The sequence below is a fragment of the Mauremys mutica genome, chromosome 4, assembly GCF_020497125.1.
Source record: "Mauremys mutica isolate MM-2020 ecotype Southern chromosome 4, ASM2049712v1, whole genome shotgun sequence".
Classification (NCBI taxonomy): domain Eukaryota; kingdom Metazoa; phylum Chordata; order Testudines; family Geoemydidae; genus Mauremys; species Mauremys mutica.
In genome coordinates this window covers 121,802,437-121,824,070 of record NC_059075.1, presented here as the reverse complement: position 1 = coordinate 121,824,070, position 21,634 = coordinate 121,802,437, and the positions used below count along the sequence as shown (strand labels likewise).

Here is a 21,634-nt window from a genome sequence, read left to right as displayed (position 1 = left end):
GGTGTCAGCTGGTTTGAACTCCCTGGTTTGGAGTGCTAGGGAGGAGGTTTCCCCAAAACTCTTCTGCCTCATTGCAGAAGAAGCAAAAAAGAGTCGACACATTTATGTAGGGCCTACGATGCCCTGTGCTGTACTGCTGTGTGCAATGAGGTGAGTTAGGAGGGCCGTGTGCGAGTGGGGGATGTACGTGTGGGCAGTAGGCTGGCATGGAAGATGCCTGGAAGCCTGGTTACGCTGTGGTTGGATTTTGAAGAGGAGAAGGAGTGGCTAATCTGCCGCTTTCTCTGAGGAGAGCGGAATTTAAAGCCTTTTGTTCGGAGTCTTCTCCTGATTCCTCTGGGTGGTAAAGCCACTTATCCCTCCCTCCCTCGGGGATTTGGAAACCCATGTTAGGCCACTGGGCCTTGGGTTCTTAGCGCTTGTGTCATAAACAGATAATTAAGGGTTAAAGTCTCTTTTACCTGTAAAGGGTTAACAAGCTCAGTAACCTGAGAAACACCTGACCAGAGGACCAATCAAGGGACAGGATAATTTAAAATCTCTGTGGAGGGAAGGCTTTGTCTGTGTTCTTTGTTTGAGTTAAAGCAGCAAAGAATCCTGTGGCACCTTATAGACTAACAGACGTTTTGCAGCATGAGCTTTCGTGGGTGAATACCCACTTCTTCAGATGCAAGTGGTGGAAATTTCCAGGGGCAGGTTTATATATGCAAGCAAGAAACAAGCTAGAGTAGCTTGTTTCTTGCTTGCATATATAAACCTGCCCCTGGAAATTTCCACCACTTGCATCTGAAGAAGTGGGTATTCACCCACGAAAGCTCATGCTGCAAAACGTCTGTTAGTCTATAAGGTGCCACAGGATTCTTTGCTGCTTTTACAGATACAGACTAACACGGCTACCCCTCTGATACTTTGTTTGAGTTGTGTGCTCTCTTTGGATCTCAGCCCTGGTCTACACACAGCCCCTGGTTCGAACTAGGGTACGCGAATTCAGCTACGTGAATAACGTAGCTGAATTTGAACTACCCTAGTTCGAATGACTTACCGTCCAGACGCCGCGGAAGCGAACTCCGCGGCTCCAAGGTCGACTCCGGCAACTCCTCCTGCCGCGGTGGAGTACCGGAGTCGACCGCGGCGCTTTCGGAGTTCGAACTATCGCGTCTAGATCAGACGCGATAGTTCGAACTCCGAGAAGTCGAACTCGCCGCGTCGACCCGGCGGGTAAGTATAGACGTGGCCTAAGAGAGGCCAGACATGTCTCCAAGTTCTCCTGGAGTATTTCCTACTATCCAGTATAGTGAGTATTAGTTAAAAAGGCGGATTAGTCTTTTGAGTTGCTTTCTATATTTGCAATTGTGTGTTTGCTGGAGAAATATCTTTATTTCTGTTTGCTGTTACTTTGATTATTCTGAGAAAGGAGGGGGGCGGGGAGAGCCTCTCCAGGTTTATAGGTTAGACTCTGTGTATTTTTGCATCCTGGTAATACAGAGAGAGTGTACTTTTTTCTTTCTTTAATAAAATCTTTTCTTTTTAGGACTTGATTGATTCTTCTCTTGTTTGCATTTTCAAGGGAAGGGGAGGGGGAGGTGAATCTCTCTTTGTTTGATTCAAGGAGTTTGAATCAAGGTATTTTTCCCAAGGACTAGGGAAGGGGAGGGGGAGGTGAGTCCCTCTTTGTGTTGAGTCAAGGATTTGACTCGGTGTGTATCTCTCCGGAGCAGGCTGGAGAGAGGGAAGGGGGGGAGGGGAACTGGCTGTTTCTCTCTCTCTCTCTGGTGAGATTCAAGGGGTTTGAATCTGGGTTCCCCAGGGGAAGCCTGGGGGACAGGCAGTGTGTCAGACACTTTAAACTAACTGGTGGCAGCGAAAACCAGATCTAAACTAGGATTTTAGTTTAGAGAAGTCCATGCAGGTCCCCATCTTGGAACCCAACAGCTCCAAGTGGGGGAGAAGACCTATGACAGCTTGGCATCGCCACCTAGAGGCGGGGTACATAAATTAATATCAATCCCTATGATCTCTAGGACATTACAATTCATAAACACTGGCAGGAATGGGGACTTGCAGCTGCACCTGTCCAGTCTCAAGGCAGCCTATGCACAGCTGAGCCCCTGATTGACCTCTCCGCCTGACTGGCCAAGGAAGGCAGCAAACCTGCTCTGAAGTCCAACAGCAACAACCGATCAAGGCACAAACCCGTAGCTGCGATTTCTTCTGTGCCTGCCCTGCTCCACCCTTGATCCTGCCTGGTTCCCAGCCTTGCTCCTATCCTGCCTGTCCACTCCAGCCCTGCTACCCTGTTTGATTCCTGACCCTTGGCTCCAATTACTGATTCCTGACTCCAGCTCTGACCAACAGATCTGACCACTTCTGCACTGACCAGTAGGCCTTAATGCCCAGGTACGGTTTGTAACCAAAATAGGGAATCAAGGACCACCAGATTTTAAAGATAAACAACATTTTATTCCTGGAAGCAATAGCTGTAAAATTAAAAGAAGGGAAAGGGAACGAAGGTTCTCAAATCAATGAGTAACCAACCCGTCCCACAGTGATATGCATGAAATACCCACTAACAGAGTGAAAATAACAAAATGCCCCCAGTTCCCCCCCAGGCGTTAGCTGCTGACTGGCACTGGAGCGCGATGAGAAGGTATTCCTTGCTCTAAAGCAAGTCTCTCTCCCTCTTGGTGGGAGGGGGTCCCCGACAGTCGTCCATGGGCTCCCGGTGGAGGGGAAGACTAGTAGGCACAGCTGGGTGGCAGGCTCAGACTCTCCTGCGTGGAGCAGGGGCTCTGGATCAGGCTCAAGTCCTCTGGGTGAGAGAAACAAAAGTCTCCCCTTGCTGCTGGGAACAACTGAAGGGCAGATTCCCCTCCAGATGATCTAACCCAACTCCATGCAGCCAGCGCTCTCCCACAATGACCGTCCCTACTCCAGCGCAGCTCACACCTGGGAGCATTCCCAGAGAGCTGCAAGCTCTTCAGGGTGTGCAGTTGGTTGCTGGGGCATGTCAATTTGGCTCTGGTCCCTTAGCTCCTCCTTCCAAATGTGGCCACTGTATGGGCTCAGCTCCCAGGTGATATGGGAGCCATCCCAGCCATGCACAGACTCCCTGGAGCTTGCAGTTTGGATTTCCTGGCTCCTGGTCTAGTCCTTGCAGGCTGGGTGTGTCCCTCCAAGCACAGTCACAGTTCCAGTCCCTACCTCAGTGCTGGCTTCTGTGTGAGCTGCTCCTTTCAAGCCCTGACTGCATGTTTGTGTATCTCCTGGGGAGGGGGAGCAGTGCCATCAGCCCACGGGAATCTTCACGAGCCACAGGACTTAGGCCCCAGCTGGAGCATGTCTCGCAGTGAGGCAAGAAGCACCAATCATCACAGGAATTCCAGCCGTTCCTGGGGGGAACTCGTCTCTGATTGGCTGCCTTCCCTGTTGCCCCACCTCCTGGGATAGAGCAGCCAATCAGGGCTGCTGCAGAAGGCAGGCAGGGAGGCTCCAATCCCCTCTGGAGAGGAGTTTTTGGGGAGTGGGAAGGGAGCAGCTGATCCTATTCTCACAGGAGGGGAAAGGGAGGACGTGCCCAGCAGTTTGTGGTAGGTCCCCAATCCTTCCCTCTCCTCCAGTGAAGAATGGGTCAGTCTTCCCCTCCTCCGACCCCACAGCAGCACCCCTGCAACACCAGGTCTGGGGGAGGGGATGAGGAGAATCCCCCATTGAAGCTGCCTTCCCCCAGGCCTTAGGTGGGGGTGAAGATACCCTGGAAAAGGGTAAAGAGCCTCCATAGCTGCAGGAGGAGCAGAGGTGCACTAAGGGGCAGATGTGGGACTGGGGCACGCATATAGGGTGCAGAATTATTGCATGGCTGGGTAGGCAGAGTTGATGGGGTTGGGGCACATGTGAGGGCTTGCAGGGGGTAAACGAAAAATGAATTGCTTTGGGCTGGAGGTGCAGAATTGAAGGGAGAGCTGGGGCACAAAATTAATTGGCATAGTGGCACAATGGTCAACAATAATATTTTTCGCTGTAAAATGGCAACACTAATGTCACATGCCCTGGGCAGGGGGATTTGACAATCAGCAGACCAAGCGTTATTTACTTTTCTTTTTTTAAAAACCTATTATGAATTTTGAGCCAATCTCATGATTATTTTGGCAAGGGGGAGAGGCTGACTTGTGATTTTTGAACTGCTGGGGTTGGCAATCCTGGAGGAGAGTGGTGGGGAATGGAGATGCGAAAGATGTTGAATCAAAACTGTACTTGGCTAAGCTCTCTCCTCTAGGGACAATGTCCTCAAGGACTTAGAAGGTGAAATTGGCCTCAGGAAGGCAGAGGAGGGCTCTGGGAACTGTATCTGGGCTGCCCAAGGCTGGAGCTTCCACGTGAAGATGGAAGCTCTCAGCTCCCCTCAGCAGCGAGACACTGCTCGGGCATCCTCACATTGAAGGGCCGTGGGACTTCTACCCAAATATGAGTATCAGTAAAAACAGAGCCAGACCTTTCATTCCAGCAGCCCCTTCCTGCTGCCTGCCTGGGAGAAGCAGTAGGATGCTGCTTCATCAGCTCAACTCCCTAAGGCCCAGACAGCATGTAAAAGCTCCAGGGCTAGAGGGAGATGTTCAGAACTGAGATGCAGGAAGGGAGTGACCGTTGCTGGGTTTGCTTCTGAGAGGAGGTAAGACATGCTCCCCCCTACAAGGCCGTCCATCCCCAGGTTTAGGGAAGCAAAATGGACTAGTGTGGAAAGCTCAGTTTCTTCTTATCTCAAATGGGGAGAATAATATTCACCATCTCCACATTCATGTGGGATAGAATATGCTATACAAATGCACAGTGCTGTTGTTATCTGCAATGATCTTTCATTTCTCATATTCTTTGTCAGCTTTTGGTGGTGAGGAAAAGGACAGGAACACTGCTCTTGAGTTACCATTCTGGGTATGAGATGAGCATATAGCCATCTTGGGAAGTAGTTAGCATAATAATGTTCCTAATGAAAAGCAGAAATAGGGGAGCTGTTGGGTGGGTTTGATTTTCTCTGAGAGGGGACCCAAATCTTTTCAGAGGCAGATGGGGATCTATTTTGACAGCAGTTACTCTGATCACTCTCAGGGTAAAGGATCGGAAACGAGACCCAGTAAAAAGGAAACGTCCCTGCTCTTCCTGCCATAGTAATGCTGGATTTCTTTGCCTGCTGTAACCCGGCTGGCTAAATTCATGGCTTGAAAATCAAGCCACTTTCTCATAGTCCAAAACCAAGGGCTCATTCCATGCCAGTGGAATGTGGCAAATTTAATATTGATAAAAGGAAATGCTTTTTCACCTCATGCACAATTAACCTTTGAAACTCATTGCTACAAGATATTGAGGCCAAGAGTTTAGAAGTATTCAAAAAGTCTGGACATTTATCTGAATAAGAACAATAATAAGTTTTGAGTTTTAGAAGAGTTATAAACCCTCTTTCTTCAGGGAATAAGTCATCCTCTAACTAAGAGATTCTGAGATTTTGAAATCCAGAAGAGACCATGATAATCTAATCTGATCTCCTGCATATCACAAGCTTTAAAATTTCAGACATTAATTCCTATAGTAGAGGGAATTATTGACATAAGTGATGCCATCATGTCAGATAAATTGTGGTTTAGAAAGATAACCAGTCTCCAATTATAGACTTCAAGTGATGGTGAATTAATCATTCCCTTTGGTAAAATAGTCCAAAGGTTATCTGCCCTCACTGTTAAAACGTTATGTCTTATTTGTAGTTTGAATTTCAGATTTTGCTATGCTTTTGTCTTCTACTTTAAAGAGCCCCTTGAATCAGATATTGTTTCCCTGCATAGATCTGTTTAGACCATTATAGGGATGGAAGTGCAAGTGCTTCTGATCCACCCCGAGGCTTGCCTCCAGATCAGAGATCACCTGGATTTATAACTCTTCCCCTGGGTTAATGTTAGATTCCAAATTTCTTCCCTTACCTGGCTCTTTCAGCTTGGAAAAGAGGCCACTAAGAGGGGTATGATAGAGGTCTATAAAATCATGACTAGTGTGGAGAAAGTAAATAAGGAAATGTTATTTACTCCTTCTCATAACACAAGAACTAGAGGTCACCAAATGAAATTAATAGGCAACAGATTTAAAACAAACAAAAAGAAGTATTTTTTCACACAACACATAGTCAACTTGTGGAACTCCTTGCCAGAGGATGTTGTGAAGGCCAAGACTATAACAGGGTTCAAAAAAGAACTAGATAAATTCATAGAGGCTAGATCCATAAATGGCTATTAGCTAGGATGGGCAGGGATGGTGTCCCTAGCCTCTGTTTGCCAGAAGCTGGGAATGGGTGACAGGGGATGGATCACTTGATCACAGTGGTGCAAGTAGAAATAATTTCTCGCCAGTACTGCACTCATGGAAGGGACACAAAGGGGGGGGGCATGTGACCTCCCCATGTGACCCTCCATGTGACTCCTCCCCTCCTCATCCCCAGCCTGGGGCCCCCATGCTGTTCCTGTCCCCTCCAACACCCCCTTTACCTGTCTAAAATTTTACAACTGATGCAGTTGTAAAATTATGCTTTGGGCCCCTGCTGCCACCTGTACTTCCAGGTGTCATTGAGGATCCAGCAGCACCCCAAATTGAAAACTTCTTAAATGAAAGGATAGGAAGGACAATCACCCCACTTTCCCATAACACATTATCGGTGCCTCCCTTATGTCCAAACTAAGCTTCTGCCTGCTTGCTTTTATCTAGGTATTGCTCTCCGCCAGGCACTGGGAAAGCAAAGACGCTGCGTCATCTCGGTTTGATAGAAAAGAGGCATAGAACTGTCTGTGCCATTTCAGAGTGGTAGTGTTAGCCAAAAGGGCTCGTTCTCCCCGGAGCTTACCTAATTACACCAAGGAGGCACGGAGACAGGAAGACAAGTACCACACCCTTTATTGATCGGTCAGCTGAGCGGGTGTTCCTCTCGGCTAGTGCCAGAGAAAGAGACACACCTTACATGGCCAGATGGGCCTACCTTTATACCCCGAAACAAACAACTTAGCCTACGTTTGTCTACGTCATTTGGTTGACCTGTAGAACCTGTATATGCATCTGTTAGGGGATAATTGGATATGCAGGATACATATATCATTTTGTGGGGGCTACAAGATACATACAGCTGTTGAGGATACATTTGTCATTCTGAAGGGGAAACAAGATACACCCGTTGACCCTTTGTACTAGATACTTTGGATGCATACATGTGAACGCAGCTGCATACACTTGGGGAGCCAACATATACTTGGGGAGCCAAACAAAACTGATAAGCGAAATAGCTGACTTAGGTAGATACACGGCTTTCAGTCTAATGAGTTCTGTAAGCTTTCCAACACAGTTTGGACAAGCATAACATAACTTTGGTTCACTCAGGCCTAATACGGAAAGGCTTCATTAGCACTATAATTTTCCAACAACTCCCCCCTTTGAGAATACTCACCAAACCTTTTGGCTGAGTTTTCTCACACTTTGAGGCCAAAAAGCAATGAAGCTCTGCAGAAATATTTACAACTGCTCTTTTAAGCTTAGTCACCCCCAACCCAGGAATGAATGCATGGACAAAAGAGTGGAACCTTGTTCATTTAACAACGAAGGGATCGGGGCACTGACTATAACTCAGGTAGGTATACCCAGTGGTTTAATTTCCCAGATGTCTCGGTGAATAATTTAATCCCATATGCATCCTCCCCATGGACCCGGCAGGATTCGGTATGTGGGAGCCACACCCACCCCAACCGGTCCATATGCTTGGAAGGAGCACTGTAAATGTACACACTTCCACCCAGAAAGTGTCCAAGTATGTCTTCATGACCACAGATCAGATGGTACTCCTGATATGTCTGTAAGGGCAGTGGGTCAAGTCTGGTGCTCAAGATCACTTCAAATGGCCATCAGCTGGTCATCGAGGAAATCCTGAAATTTTAAACATACTAGATCCCACTGCAATGCCTTCCCAGCCTCAGTGATATTCAATACCATCTCTGTCAGTAACTTCTGGGTTATAGAACTAAGGGTGGAAATGACATGTAACTCACCAACTTCAGCGTATACTTGGGTTAGCTGAACTTCATAAATAAGGCTAGTGGCCCTTTCTAGTCGGCCCAATTTCTTATTATGTTCTTGGCCTTTGAAAAATAATTCAGATGACTGCAACACTATTGGCCCCAGCCCACAGGGATCTGGTCAATTCCCTTTCCTTCTATAGGAAATAACCCAGGCTCTTTGTTGTGCTAATCTAATGGCAGCCCCTTGTGAGCAATCTGGGTATGTAAAAGTGATCTGAAAACTGGATAAAGACAATGTCATTTAAAATCCAATTAGGAAGGGCAATACATACTAAAGGATTTATCCAAAACACAGGGCGCAGCCTGTAGAATAAACCCCAAAATCCAAGTAATTCCACATTCCCAAACATGGGTCCCACAAGTTTTTTTTCTGCCAGTGTATAATTCCTCGGGTTTCTTCACCAGGGTCAGTTCTCAATGTCCTTTTTAGTCAGGAATTCCTGGACTTTGGCAATGTCAGTGGAGTGAGTGTTTTTTTTCTTCTTTCCCCAAACAGTTGTAGTTCAGCATTCTACAGGGGAGGGATTAGGAATACACCAGCCTGTAATGGTTTTTGATTCTTCTAGAAAAGTTCAAAGGCACAGTAGGTCTGTCAGCGGACAAGGGAGAGGTTAGCTAGCACGTCACCTTGTCCTTTTTCCCTGCTGTCCAGAAGCACAGTTGAACTAGAAGAAAGAATAGGCTAATCATATAGGAGAGTTCTCCTGATGTGGACGGGTCTTTTTGCAGTGAGAATCATGGGTCCAGGCAGTCAGTCTTTGGCATTTCACAGCGGTGTTGGTAATCAGCAGGACTCAATAAGGGCCTTTCCAGCGTGGAGCCAAAGCAGTCTTTTGTTGGTGGACCTGTACATTGATCCGGTCTCCAGGTTCCATGGAGTGGCAGGGCTGCTAGGGTCTTCGGGTAGTGCGTCTTTACCTGTGTAAAAAGGAAACCTAACACATTGCATTAGTGTCTTTGCAGATTGTACAGCCCCCCTTTTCTGGTTGTTAGCCAAGTGTCCTTGAACGAAGTCAGTGTGTATCTTTTTTTTTTTTTTTTTTTTTTTTTTGGACTGAGCTTGCTAGTTAAAGTTTTTCTCATTTAACTCGTTCTTTTTCCTTTTCCCCTTTTTGGCTTCCTTTTTTAACCTACAAAGGAAACTTTTACTTTTTACTTATACACCTTTTGTTAACAATGAACACATACACATTGCTGTTATACAGTACATTAGTCTTATTATTTAATGTATGCCACATATACCCTTCTACTAAAATAACCTTATTACAGAGCTTTGGAACAACAAGCCAGGACAAGCACACCCACTTTGAGTTCATTCAATACAACCTCTAGTTCAATAGCTTCCCACCATCCCCAGCCCTCTGGCTAGAAATCTGAGGTAGCCAGAAGGATCCCATGTACAATATGGGGAGTGGGTTAACTTTTTATGTCCTTGCTTTCAAAGACTGTTAGTATGCAATTTGGCCAATGCAGTTTTTTTTCTTTTACTTAAGAAAATACATAAGACTTTAGTATATCACATTTTTCTGATGTATTCAAACACTTTGTATTTTAAGTTGAACAAAACAAATATCTGCATTTCAATTCAAGCCTTCTGCCTTATTTCAAACCAGACCATCCCATGAAAATATTAAACACAACAATTTTGGCCACTTGAGACAGACACCACACAAGACAGAACATAGAACACAAAACATAATTTTTACTCTGCCAGTAAATCATGGTATGTTGTATGCTGTTTAGCTGGCATTAGTTTTCTTTGATTATCTGAAAGACAAAAACAAAGGTCTACCCCTTCTGGGCAGTCAATTATTGCTTAAAATATACAAATACCCTTGTTGATTTTAGGCAAAACAGGGGAATTACCCCATATTTTTTTGTATATGTTTTATAGGCAGCCCAGGTTTCAGTGGCTTTTACCTTATCAGTTAGATAACTTGCATTAATACAGATGCTTTCTGGCTTGCTTTTTACTTTTAACTCCTGCTTTTAAACACTGAAAGAAAACATCACCACTGATAGTGCCTTAGAGCCTAATAAATTTTTATTTACACAGCACTGTATACATTCTTTAGCTAATTCAACAAAATTGTTCATAGCCAAATGATTGCAATCTAATAATTTCTTTGCCTGAATTTATTTACAAACATTTAAAAAAAAACACCAAGAACTTTTCTCTTTAGCATTTTTACAAAGTTCAACTACTACTCCCTCCAGCAACTACAGAGTTAACTTTTCACTCTCCTTCAAATCACTTGCTCTTTCCTTATATCACTTGCTTTGTCTTTCAACAGCCACTTACCAATTCAAATCACCATTCCAAATATCCTCCTGAGTATTTGAAATCCCCATGCTTACACTCACTTACTTCTTTCTTCCACTAGACCCTCAAAAGTTTCCAACCTGTTCTCCAAGCTCTCTGTCTGTTGCCTGCCCGCCTGGGCCCGATCCTTTTTTTTTTTTTTTTTTGCGCTGAACCGTTTCTTTCATGGGCTTCTGCCCCCACCCTTCTGGTTTTTTTTTTCCTAAAACATTTTATTCACAAGACGACCCGAGTCCTCCCTCGTGAGGCTCGCCACCTGGGCAAAACGCATGGCCCACTGGCGTTAACTATTTAATTGCCTCTTGTAGCAAACACACTGCTGTTACGGCATATGCTGAGCACGAATGGTTACATTTTAACAAGTCCCTGAAGGACTGGTACTTGCTTAGCCAGGGCTTCCTTTTATAACTGGAAGTCCTGTCTCAAGGCCTGCAACTTGGCCTGGCGCAGGTTTGAGTTGCTGCCTGGTTCATGATCTATGCTCTTAATTGCTTAATTCTAGTTATCAAATACACATTTTTTTCCTTTTCTCCAACTACTCTATTGCCCAGTCCTGCTACGACTGGGGGTAGATTCACCTGCCACCCTTCCTGGTCAACCAGGGTGGAGAGAGGAATGCTAAACCCTTCTCCAGTTCTCAGACTTACTGCAGCTGAGAATGGGCACACCTTTAAGTATGCAATCCTCAACATATAACACCAACAGAACCAAATAAAACAAGCATAAAACAACAAGGGTAAAACAAATAGATGGTGTAAATTCTACAGGGTTCCCCCATTCTCTATTGCTCACCAAACTGTGACAAATTTCTGTTACCAATTATCCCTCATGTCAGGTGATCAAACTGACACGGCAGGACGGTGGGGGGGGTGGATAGAGAAAGCACACCATATAACCAAATTTTAAAGCTTCATTAAAAATAATAAAACAACAATGGAGAGTGTTGGGAATGCTCCCACATCACTCAAGAAAAATATAAATGCCCCATACTTACACATATCCAGACTGGCCACGTCTGTATATAACATTCAGAAAAGGGGAATAGGTGGACGGGAGATTATCCTGTATACAGCTTGTTCAGAATTTCCAACATGCTTCCGCTCTTGGGAGGGCTGTTCTTTTACACCCTGGAATCTCCTGCGGTGTCTCTTTCAGAGATTCCAGTCCAGGTCAGCTACCTGTGGCTTCTCCAGTGTCACCAAGCCACACCAACACCGGCATCCGTCACAAAGTCAGACTGTTGGATCTTACCAAACAGTTAAGCTTTGCAAATGTAATCTCAGTTCTGTAACTTGTACTGCCTTTAGTTTGCCTGTCTCTATTTTTCTACAGCCAGCTGGGGCTGAAAGCAGTTGTTTTTTTTTTTTTTTTTTTTTTTTTGTACTTAACATAGTTTATGCTGATTTTTGACCTTGAGCATAAAACAACTTTTTCTTCATCTCTCTGCCAAGCTGAATTTCAAATTAACCCATTCCTAGACAAATTGCTCACACTGTGTCAGAGGCTTTTCTTTGGTGATTAAAAGCTCCTCTGAGATATATGATCTTATCTAGATTAAAGGTACCTTTTAATGGGCATTGTTTAGATGGATCTTCACGCGTATAAAGATTCCAATTCTCTAAATACCTGCAGGTTTTAGAACCATAATGTACGTACATATAATATGCTGGGGTACCCTTAGGGGGTGAGGTGGAATGTTTAGACTGTCCCTTACCCACACGGAAAAGAAGGGGGGGGAAGAGAAGATGGGTTCACACGCTCCTAGACCCGATTACAGTTTTGGCTTCCAGCATACCAATAGAACAAGAAACAAAAGTACCCCTACCAAAAAGAAAAGCCAGCCCTGGGGCTGCTCTAAGTCCCAGTAATTGTTCAGCACGGCCCACGGACTCGTGGAGTTAATGGAATTATTCATTAGCCGTGTCTGAACCTAGGTACCTTAACCAGAAAGCTTTTACCCACACACCTTCCTATTTGTGGGTTCTTTTACCGTTAGGGGCCCAATGTCCCAACCCTCACTCTTCGGGGGCGTTAATCCTCAAACCCAGGAGGTAACGCACTTACCACGCCCGGAGTGGCCACGTCTGGCAGGTGGACTCCCCTCTTCTGGTACTGTCTTGCCTCCGTGTCGTTTGGAGTTCTCTGTGGAGGGGGCGCAGCCGTCCCGGTCGATTGCGGCGACTCGGAGCTCGAGCAAACCAATAGCTCAAGGTGGCCACTCTCCTGAGCCGTCCTCGGCCGCCGGTCAGCGCCCCCAACAGGGAGAGAAGTCCCGGCGGAGTCGCCATTTGTTAGCCAAAAGGGCTCGTTCTCCCCGGAGCTTACCTAATTACACCAAGGAGGCACGGAGACAGGAAGACAAGTACCACACCCTTTATTGATCGGTCAGCTGAGCGGGTGTTCCTCTCGGCTAGTGCCAGAGAAAGAGACACACCTTACATGGCCAGATGGGCCTACCTTTATACCCCGAAACAAACAACTTAGCCTACGTTTGTCTACGTCATTTGGTTGACCTGTAGAACCTGTATATGCATCTGTTAGGGGATAATTGGATATGCAGGATACATATATCATTTTGTGGGGGCTACAAGATACATACAGCTGTTGAGGATACATTTGTCATTCTGAAGGGGAAACAAGATACACCCGTTGACCCTTTGTACTAGATACTTTGGATGCATACATGTGAACGCAGCTGCATACACTTGGGGAGCCAACATATACTTGGGGAGCCAAACAAAACTGATAAGCGAAATAGCTGACTTAGGTAGATACACGGCTTTCAGTCTAATGAGTTCTGTAAGCTTTCCAACACAGTTTGGACAAGCATAACATAACTTTGGTTCACTCAGGCCTAATACGGAAAGGCTTCATTAGCACTATAATTTTCCAACAGTAGCCGTGTTAGTCTGTAGTAGCAAAAACAACAAGGAGTCCTTGTGGCACCTTAGAGACTAACAAATTTATTTGGGGCATCGTGGGCTAGAACCCACTTCATCGGATGCATGGAATGAAAAATACTGTAGTAGGTATAAATACACAGCACATGAAAAGATGGGAGTTGCCTTACCAAGTGTGAGGTCAGTCTAATGAGACAATTCAATTAACAGTAGGATACCAAGGGAGAAAAAATTACTTTTGTAGTGGTAAGAGAGTGGCCCATTTCAAACAGTTGACAAGAAAGTGTGAGTAACAGTAGGGGGAAATTGGTATGGGGAAATTAGGTTTAGGTTTTGTAATGACCCAACCACTCCCAGTCTTTATTCAGGCCTAATTTGATGGTGTCCAGTTTGAAAATTAATTCCAGTTCCGCAGTTTCACATTGGAGTCTGTTTTTGAAGTTTTTTTGTTGAAGAATTGCCACTTTTAGGTCTGTTATTGAATGACTAGGAAGATTGAAATGTTCTTTTACTGGTTTTTGAATGTTATAATTCCTGATGTCAGATTTGTGTCCATTTATTCTTTTGCGTAGAGACTGTCCGGTTTGTCCAATGTACATGGCAGAGGGGCATTGCTGGCACATGATGGCATATGACATGCAGCCGACAAAGTGGGTATTCACCCACGAAAGCTCATGCTCCAATATGTCTGTTAGTCTATAAGGTGCCACAGGACTCTTTGCTGCTTTTACAGATCCAGACTAACATGGCTACCCCTCTGATACTTGATACCTGGTCACCCCCACCTCTCCCCATGCTTGTTTCCCTTCTACCTTGGACGCTATTCTCCCCTGCAAGCCTGACCTGTTTCCTCTTTCCCTGCTCCCCTTGACATTCCTTTCCTATGGGTGACCTCTGTTCCTTGAGGTTAACTCCAGTTTCTTTAGCTGCTCTAGCTTAATGGCCCCCAGTAGTCACAGAGTCACCTGCAGCTTCTCTGGCTACATCCATGGGGCCAATTGCCAGAGGCCAGCCTTAGATAGCTGTAGCTACTAGTCTAAGGAGGGGTGCCAATTCCAAGGCTGAGCATGCTTGAACCTTGCAACAGCAGCACTATGGACTCTAAATCCTCAGCGCTGGCCCTAGGCAGCTGCAGACTCTGCAGTTAAGCACTTTCCTCTTCTAGGCCATGGCTTTAAGTACCTGAGATGCCCATCACCTGCAGCAGAGGCCACCAATTCCCACGCACCCCTCAGCTAGCACATAGTCATGCAGAAAGTGCAGCCTGAATGATTTTGGAGGCTGGAGTTCCAGGGGGTTCCCATCCCTGAGCAGCAGCTCTGCAACAAGCTCAGATGGCCCCTCTCCACTGTGGGACCAGGACCCTATGAAGATAGGGGAGTTACTCTGTGTATAACTTGTTCTATCCAAAGCCTGTTGAAGTGAGTGGGAGTCTTTTCATTGTCTTTAATGGGCTGAGTATAGAAGCAAAGGACCCCATTCTAGACTCTAGGAGCAAAGTGCAGTCTATGCTGCACTGGTTTACTATTGTAACAGGAAGGTCTCACATTACCTAATTCATAAGCAACACCTCCTACAGCACCTAACTTTTGAGGCTTCCCACCCAATTACTAAATGTAAACCTGCTTCGCTTACAAGGGCTGAAAATATCAGGTAGTATGGTTACAAAAGCAAGGCACTTCTGAGTTCAGTAGGAATTTTGGATGTGCACAGAACACAGACAGGACTGGTTCCCGGATTGTTACAGAATTGCAGTAAAGTGGAACAATTTTCAGCTTGTGTGATTGGAGGATATTTGGATCCATATTATAAGACTGTCCTACATAAATGAGGAAAAGTTGAGGTATCTTTGTTATTCTTTTGTTCCACTCTTCGTTTCTATGGGGAATTTGCCAGTGCAATATCACTGTCTTCTTTCTAAACAAACAAAACTAAAAAAAACGGTAATGGCTGTCGAAAATAGCAGTTTGAGCCCTAGTTAGAACTGGGAAGATGCCAGCATTTGTTGCTCAGTTTTATCCTACTTTTTCTACAGCAAATTACAGTGGCTCAGTATATTTGATTTGGGAGAAATGAAGTAACAGCAGCCTAAATTGAGCTTGAGCATTCCTGAATTTTGAGTGTTCAAATCTGGAAGGCAGGTGCTAGATTCCCTTTCTGAATATTAGATAAATCTAGAAAGGAAAAGCCAATTTATTTTTCCATGGCTCAGAAGTGGAAATCCTCCTGTACTCTATCTAAAGCTGCCCAGGTACTCTAGTAGAGCCTTCCCTCCCTTACTTATCATTTTATCTTCTAGTGGGATCCACATACCTCCCTTGCTAGGCTTCAGCTAGAGAGGTGCACTGTCCATTTAGTCCACCCAATTCCTTCTTTGGGGGCTGCCAGGCGAGGTCACACCAGCATCCCTAATGCAATCTGGGGAAGTCTTCTGAGGGTGATATCTGGACCAAAGCCTCCTACTCCTTGGGCACACTTGTTCCCCATTCACACTGCCACCCCCTTCTAGCAGCCAGCTCTCCATCCACAGCAAGCTGCGGTGCATGGGGTCTCACAGCTTCCCCACTTCCTCCCCCTCCCTTTCCTGTTGATAGCTGCCAAGGGAATGCTGGGAAATGTAGTTCCTTCCCTGCTCCAGGGCTGGCTCTATAGGCAGGGAGCTGGCCATGGAGCTACAGTTCCTTGGATTCTCAGCTCTCATGCTGGTTCCCTGCTGCTCCGAGGCTCTGCTTCTGCAGTGCTGCAAGAGGGGAGGAAGTGAGTGTTATGGGCCCCCCTTCTGATCTTGGGCCCGGCACTATGGAGCCATTGGAGCCATGGTAAATCCGGTACTGTATGACAATATGCATGGATGTCAAGTTGATCAAGTTGTACAAATTTGAAAAGTTGCAGTTTATCCATCTAGTGCTAAATTTTCAAAAACACCGAGATGACATAGGAGATTCTTATTTTCAAATGGGATTTTAAGTATGAAGGAGCCTAAATCAATTGATTAGAAAGGTTATCATCACCCTTGTTGGCCAAGGCAACCAGATGATGTTGTTCTTCTTCAAAGAGGGCGCTGGTGAGGCCTCTTCTGGAGTACTGTCTCCAGTTCTGGGTGTGGCACTTTAGGACAGATATGGACAAATTGGAGCAAGACCTCATGCATCCGACGAAGTGGGTATTCACCCACGACAGCTCATGCTCTAATACATTTGTTAGTCTATAAGGTGCCACAGAACTCTTTGACACTTTTACAGATCCTGACTAACACAGCTACCCCTCTGAAAAATGATAGAAGCTTTGGAAAAGGTGACCTCTGAGGAAAGGTTAAAAATACTGGGCATGTTTAGTCTTAAGAAAAGAAGACTGAGGGGGCACCTGAGAATGGTCTTCAAATATGTTAAGGGCTGTTATAAAGAGGCTGGTGATGGATTGTTCTCCATGTCTACTGAAGGTAGGACAAGAAGCAATGGGCTTAATCTACAGCCTTAGAAATTTAGATTAGATATTAGGAAAAAAACATTCTAACTATAAGAGTAGTTCAGCTCTGGAACAGGCTTCCAAGGGAGGTTGTGGAATCCCCATCATTGGAGATTTTTAAGAATAGGTTGGACAAATACTGATCAAGTTTACTTGGTCCTGTCTCAGTACAGGGGGCTGGAGTTGATGACTTCTCAGGATCCCTTCCTCACCAACATTTCTGTTATTCCACACTCACTTTGACAGGTTATCCAAGTCTCTGGACTCTTCTGTGATTGTTGATACTGAATCTGATCATCCCAGTTGCTGTGTGAACCTGACAGCTCATGTTCTGCCTTTGATGATAGCTGCCAGTAACTGCTCCTCTCCACTCTTCTCACTCGGCAAGTCCAATGGGGGATGAAAACCGAACAGAGCTGATACAATTACACTTCCAATCCTTCTCGTCCCTCCCCGAGATGCAGCTGCTGATTTTCCTGGTCTTTCTGCTTGTGTACCTGCTCAGCCTCTGTGGGAATGCCACTGTTGCTCTCACTGTCCACACTGACTGCTCCCTCCACACCCCCATGTACTTCTTCCTGGCCAATCTGGCAGTGCTGGAGATCTTCTATTCTTCTGTCATTGCCCCCTTGGCCCTGGTCAACCTCCTGTCTGGGAGGAAGGCCACCATCTCCCTCGCTGGCTGTGGCACCCAGATGTTCTTCTTTGTCTTTCTCGGCAGTGCTGACTGCATCCTGCTGGCTGTCATGGCGTATGACCGATATGTGGCGATCTGCCACCCACTGCGCTACACCCTCATTATGAACTGGACGGTCTGTGCTTGCTTGGTGTCAGGGTCACTGGTTCTGGGGTTCCAGTTAGCCTTGCAGTTGACCATCCTGCTATTTCATCTACCGTTCTGTGGCACCAATGAAATCAATCACTTCTATTGTGACGTGCTGCCCGTCCTGCGGTTGGCATGTGCAGATACACAGATACACCAGGCCATCATCTTTGTTGTTAGTGTGATAGTCCTGACTATCCCCTTCCTGCTGATCTGCATCTCCTATGTCTTCATTGTGGCCGCCATCCTGAAGATCCGCTCTGCAGCAGGTCGGCATCGTGCCTTCTCCACCTGCTCTTCCCACCTGACAGTCGTCCTCCTGCAGTACGGCTGCTGCAGCTTCATATACCTACGCCCCAGCTCCAGCTACTCCCCGGTGCAAGGCCAGGCAGTGTCTGTGGTCTATACTTTTGTCACCCCCTTACTGAACCCCCTTATCTACAGCATGAGGAACAAGGACCTAAAGGATGCTCTGGGGAGAGCGCTGGGAAAGGCAATGCTGTTCCAGAGAAAGTGACCACTTTGGACCATTGGTTGGTAAATGACACTTCCACCGAAGACACAACAGGAGATTGGATGGCTCTGGGATATTGGACATTGGTTGAAGAATGTTTCATCTCTAAGACATCAGTTCCTGTCTTGTCACTGGTAGGGGCTGGGAGTGGGATTGTGATATTATCTAGGCAGGTGCTATGGAGCATTACTCTGATTCTAAGGAAATTTAGGATTCACTTTAGGAACCATACCTAGGGAAGGATGAAACAAGTGCTTTGTCTACGAGCAGAAAAGGCTCAGGCTTCTTTGGCGTGTGGATGGACACACTGGTTAGATAGTCTAAAACAGTTCATATAGTCCTCTTTAAAAGTGAAAGGCAGGTTAAGCTTTATGGGGTGCTGAAGAGTGGCATAGTGTGTCTACCTTGAGAATGAGGGCAAAATAATCCAAGCTTTATGATCATTAATAAGGAAATAATTAATGATTATGCTCTAGCCGCTGACTCTCCATTTGCTTCTGAGCTTTGCCTGTTAGTCATTCCTTGACAGGATGAGAGGTACTTCACCTATACAGCTGGAAAATGTAAATCTGTATCACTGCATAAACCATAGGAAACCCTATGGAACCTAAAAGGAATATTGCCACTGCAGTTCCTGCACATGAACACAGGAGACAGCGTTGCCTTGCAATGGAAACCAAAGGAGAGCTAGAGTCTGGCAGTGAGAAATTCACTGCTTAAAGTGAACAGCAACAAAAAATTAATTCATGTCCATGATGATTTTTATTATGCATCCCAACACCATGCCATCATCTGAGGAGAGCATGCAGTACTCTCCTCCTCTCTGAAATAAATGATTATACATGCCTTTTATCACCAATAAAACAGACTTATTGAAAGTTAGTGCTCATTCTTTGATTTACTAACCCTGTCCTTGCTGTCTTAGTGTCACGGGTGGCAATTAAAATGCCCCAAGCTCTTCTTGTGATAATGGGTCTGATTTCAAAAACTCAGGCTTTTAGATCTGAACATAAAATTGTGAACCTAATTTGTTTTTGCAATGACTGCAATTGTTGATGGAAATGGAATATGTGCATATACAAATGGTCTGTTAAGCAGTAGTGATCCTTAGAGGATAGAGCCCTGGACTGGGACTCAAGAGATCTGGGTTCAACTCGTTCCTCTGCCACTGGCCTGCTGGGTGACCTTAGGCAAACTTCCAAAAACAAAATCAGAACATTTTGTTTTGACATTTTTTAAATGAAATGTTTCAATGTTTTGCTTCAAAATTTCCTTTACTTTTATATATATATAAAGTTTTAAATGGTCAAACTCAAAAGGCTCAATCCCATTTTTTTTTTACTTTTCAATTTGCCAAAAAAATTGAGGAAAAACTTTGGCCTTGAATGAACCCAAAATGCTTTTTACCCTCCTGATTTTTTCAGAATTGCCAGTGAACTGGAAAAGACTTTTTTTTCACTGTGATGGGGACTGTAAACCCTGAACTGGTGACAAAGGGGTTAAAGAACTGCTGTGGGCAAGGCTGGCCTCTCCCTCCAGCCCTGTCAGTCATGTCAGGGTTGGTGTGACAGGATGAACTAGGTCTGGAGGCTCCTCCTAGAGCCTTTGCAGCCCTGCTGCACCACACCCCAGAAAAGAACAGAGGGACAGACCTCCAGATGGCCTAGAGTGGCTGCAGAGAAGCAGCAAATCAGAGGGGCTGCTGGAGCGGCCAATCAAGGGCCAGAAGGACCCTATAAAAAGGAGCAGCAGAAGCAGAGCAGTCGGTTGCTGCCTGGAGCTTGAAGAGGGAGTAGTGGGTGCCTGGCTGGTTGGAAGAGCAGCAGGACCATGGACAGCTCACTGCAGGCAGCACTGAGCCCAGAACCTAGCCAGACTGAGTGAGGGTATTGTGATGGGCCCTGCTGGTATGGCTGAAGACTGAGCTCCTGGAGGGCTGCCAAAAAAGACATATCAACTGAGGGTACTGAGATGGGCCCCTGTTGCAGTGTTAGAGAAGGCCGTGTTGCTGGGAGGGAAGCCTCAGTGCTATGGCCCCATACCAGGGGCATGAGAAAGAGCTAGAGACTGTATACCCCAGAATGGGGGACAGTGGGTGTGACTCGGTGAGAGGGATGAGTCATTGAAGACCTGCTGAATAACCATCAGCCAGGAGGGCAGTTGTGAGAGGTGGGTGCCAACCTGCTGTAAGAACTAAAAGAAAAGCAGGCTCACAACTGACCATAAGAAAGGCCGTACCGGGTCAGACCAAAGGTCCATCTAGCCCAGTATCTGTCTACCGACAGTGGCCAATGCCAGGTGCCCCAGAGGGAGTGAACCTAACAGGCAATGATCAAGTGATCTCTCTCCTGCCATCCATCTCCATCCTCTGATGAACAGAGGCTAGGGACACCATTCTTACCCATCCTGGCTAATAGCCATTTATGGACTTAGCCACCATGATTTTATCCAGTTCTCTTTTAAACATTGTTATAGTCCTAGCCTTCACAACATCCTCAGGTAAGGAGTTCCACAAGTTGACTGTGTGCTGCGTGAAGAACTTCCTTTTATTTGTTTTAAACCTGCTGCCTATTAATTTCATTTGGTGACCCTTAGTTCTTGTATTATGGTAATAAGTAAATAACTTTTCCTTATCCACTTTCTCAGCATCACTCATGATTTTATATACCTCTATCATATCCCCGCTTAGTCTTCTCTTTTCCAAGCTGAAGAGTCCTAGCCTCTTTAATCTTTCCTCGTATGGGACCCTCTCCAAACCCCTAATCATTTTAGTTGCCCTTTTCTGAATCTTTTCTAGTGCTAGAATATCTTTTTTGAGGTGAGGAGACCACATCTGTACACAGTATTCGAGATGTGGGCATACCATGGATTTATATAAGGTCAATAATATATTCTCAGTCTTATTCTCTATCCCCTTTTTAATGATTCCTAACATCCTGTTTGCTTTTTTGACCGCCTCTGCACACTGCGTGGACATCTTCAGAGAACTATCCACGATGACTCCAAAATCTTTTTCCTGACTCGTTGTAGCTAAATTAGCCCCCATCATATTGTATGTATAGTTGGGGTTACTTTTTCCAATGTGCATTACTTTACACTTATCCACATTAAATTTCATTTGCCATTTTGTTGCCCAATCACTTAGTTTTGTGAGATCTTTTTGAAGTTCTTCACAATCTGCTTTGGTCTTAACTATCTTGAGTAGTTTAGTATCATCTGCAAACTTTGCCACCTCACTGTTTACCCCTTTCTCCAGATCATTTATGAATAAATTGAATAGGATTGGTCCTAGGACTGACCCTTGGGGAACACCACTAGTTACCCCTCTCCATTCTGAGAATTTACCATTAATTCCTACCCTTTGTTCCCTGTCTTTTAACCAGTTCTCAATCCATGAAAGGATCTTCCCTTTTATCCCATGACAGCTTAATTTACGTAAGAGCCTTTGGTGAGGGACCTTGTCAAAGGCTTTCTGGAAATCTAAGTACACAATGTCCACCGGATCCCCCTTGTCCA

The 21,634-nt window shown here is 45.5% G+C and overlaps 1 protein-coding gene across 1 annotated transcript; it reads left to right on the top strand.

The window, feature by feature from the left end:
- The first annotated feature begins 3,556 nt into the window (after positions 1 to 3,556).
- On the top strand, positions 3,557 to 18,121 carry LOC123369039 (olfactory receptor 10V1-like). Its single transcript, XM_045014410.1, has 2 exons — positions 3,557 to 3,587; positions 17,028 to 18,121. Exon 2 carries the CDS (start codon positions 17,174 to 17,176, stop codon positions 18,119 to 18,121), a length of 948 nt encoding a protein of 315 aa, XP_044870345.1. The 5' UTR covers positions 3,557 to 3,587; positions 17,028 to 17,173.
- The last annotated feature ends 3,513 nt before the right edge of the window (positions 18,122 to 21,634 follow it).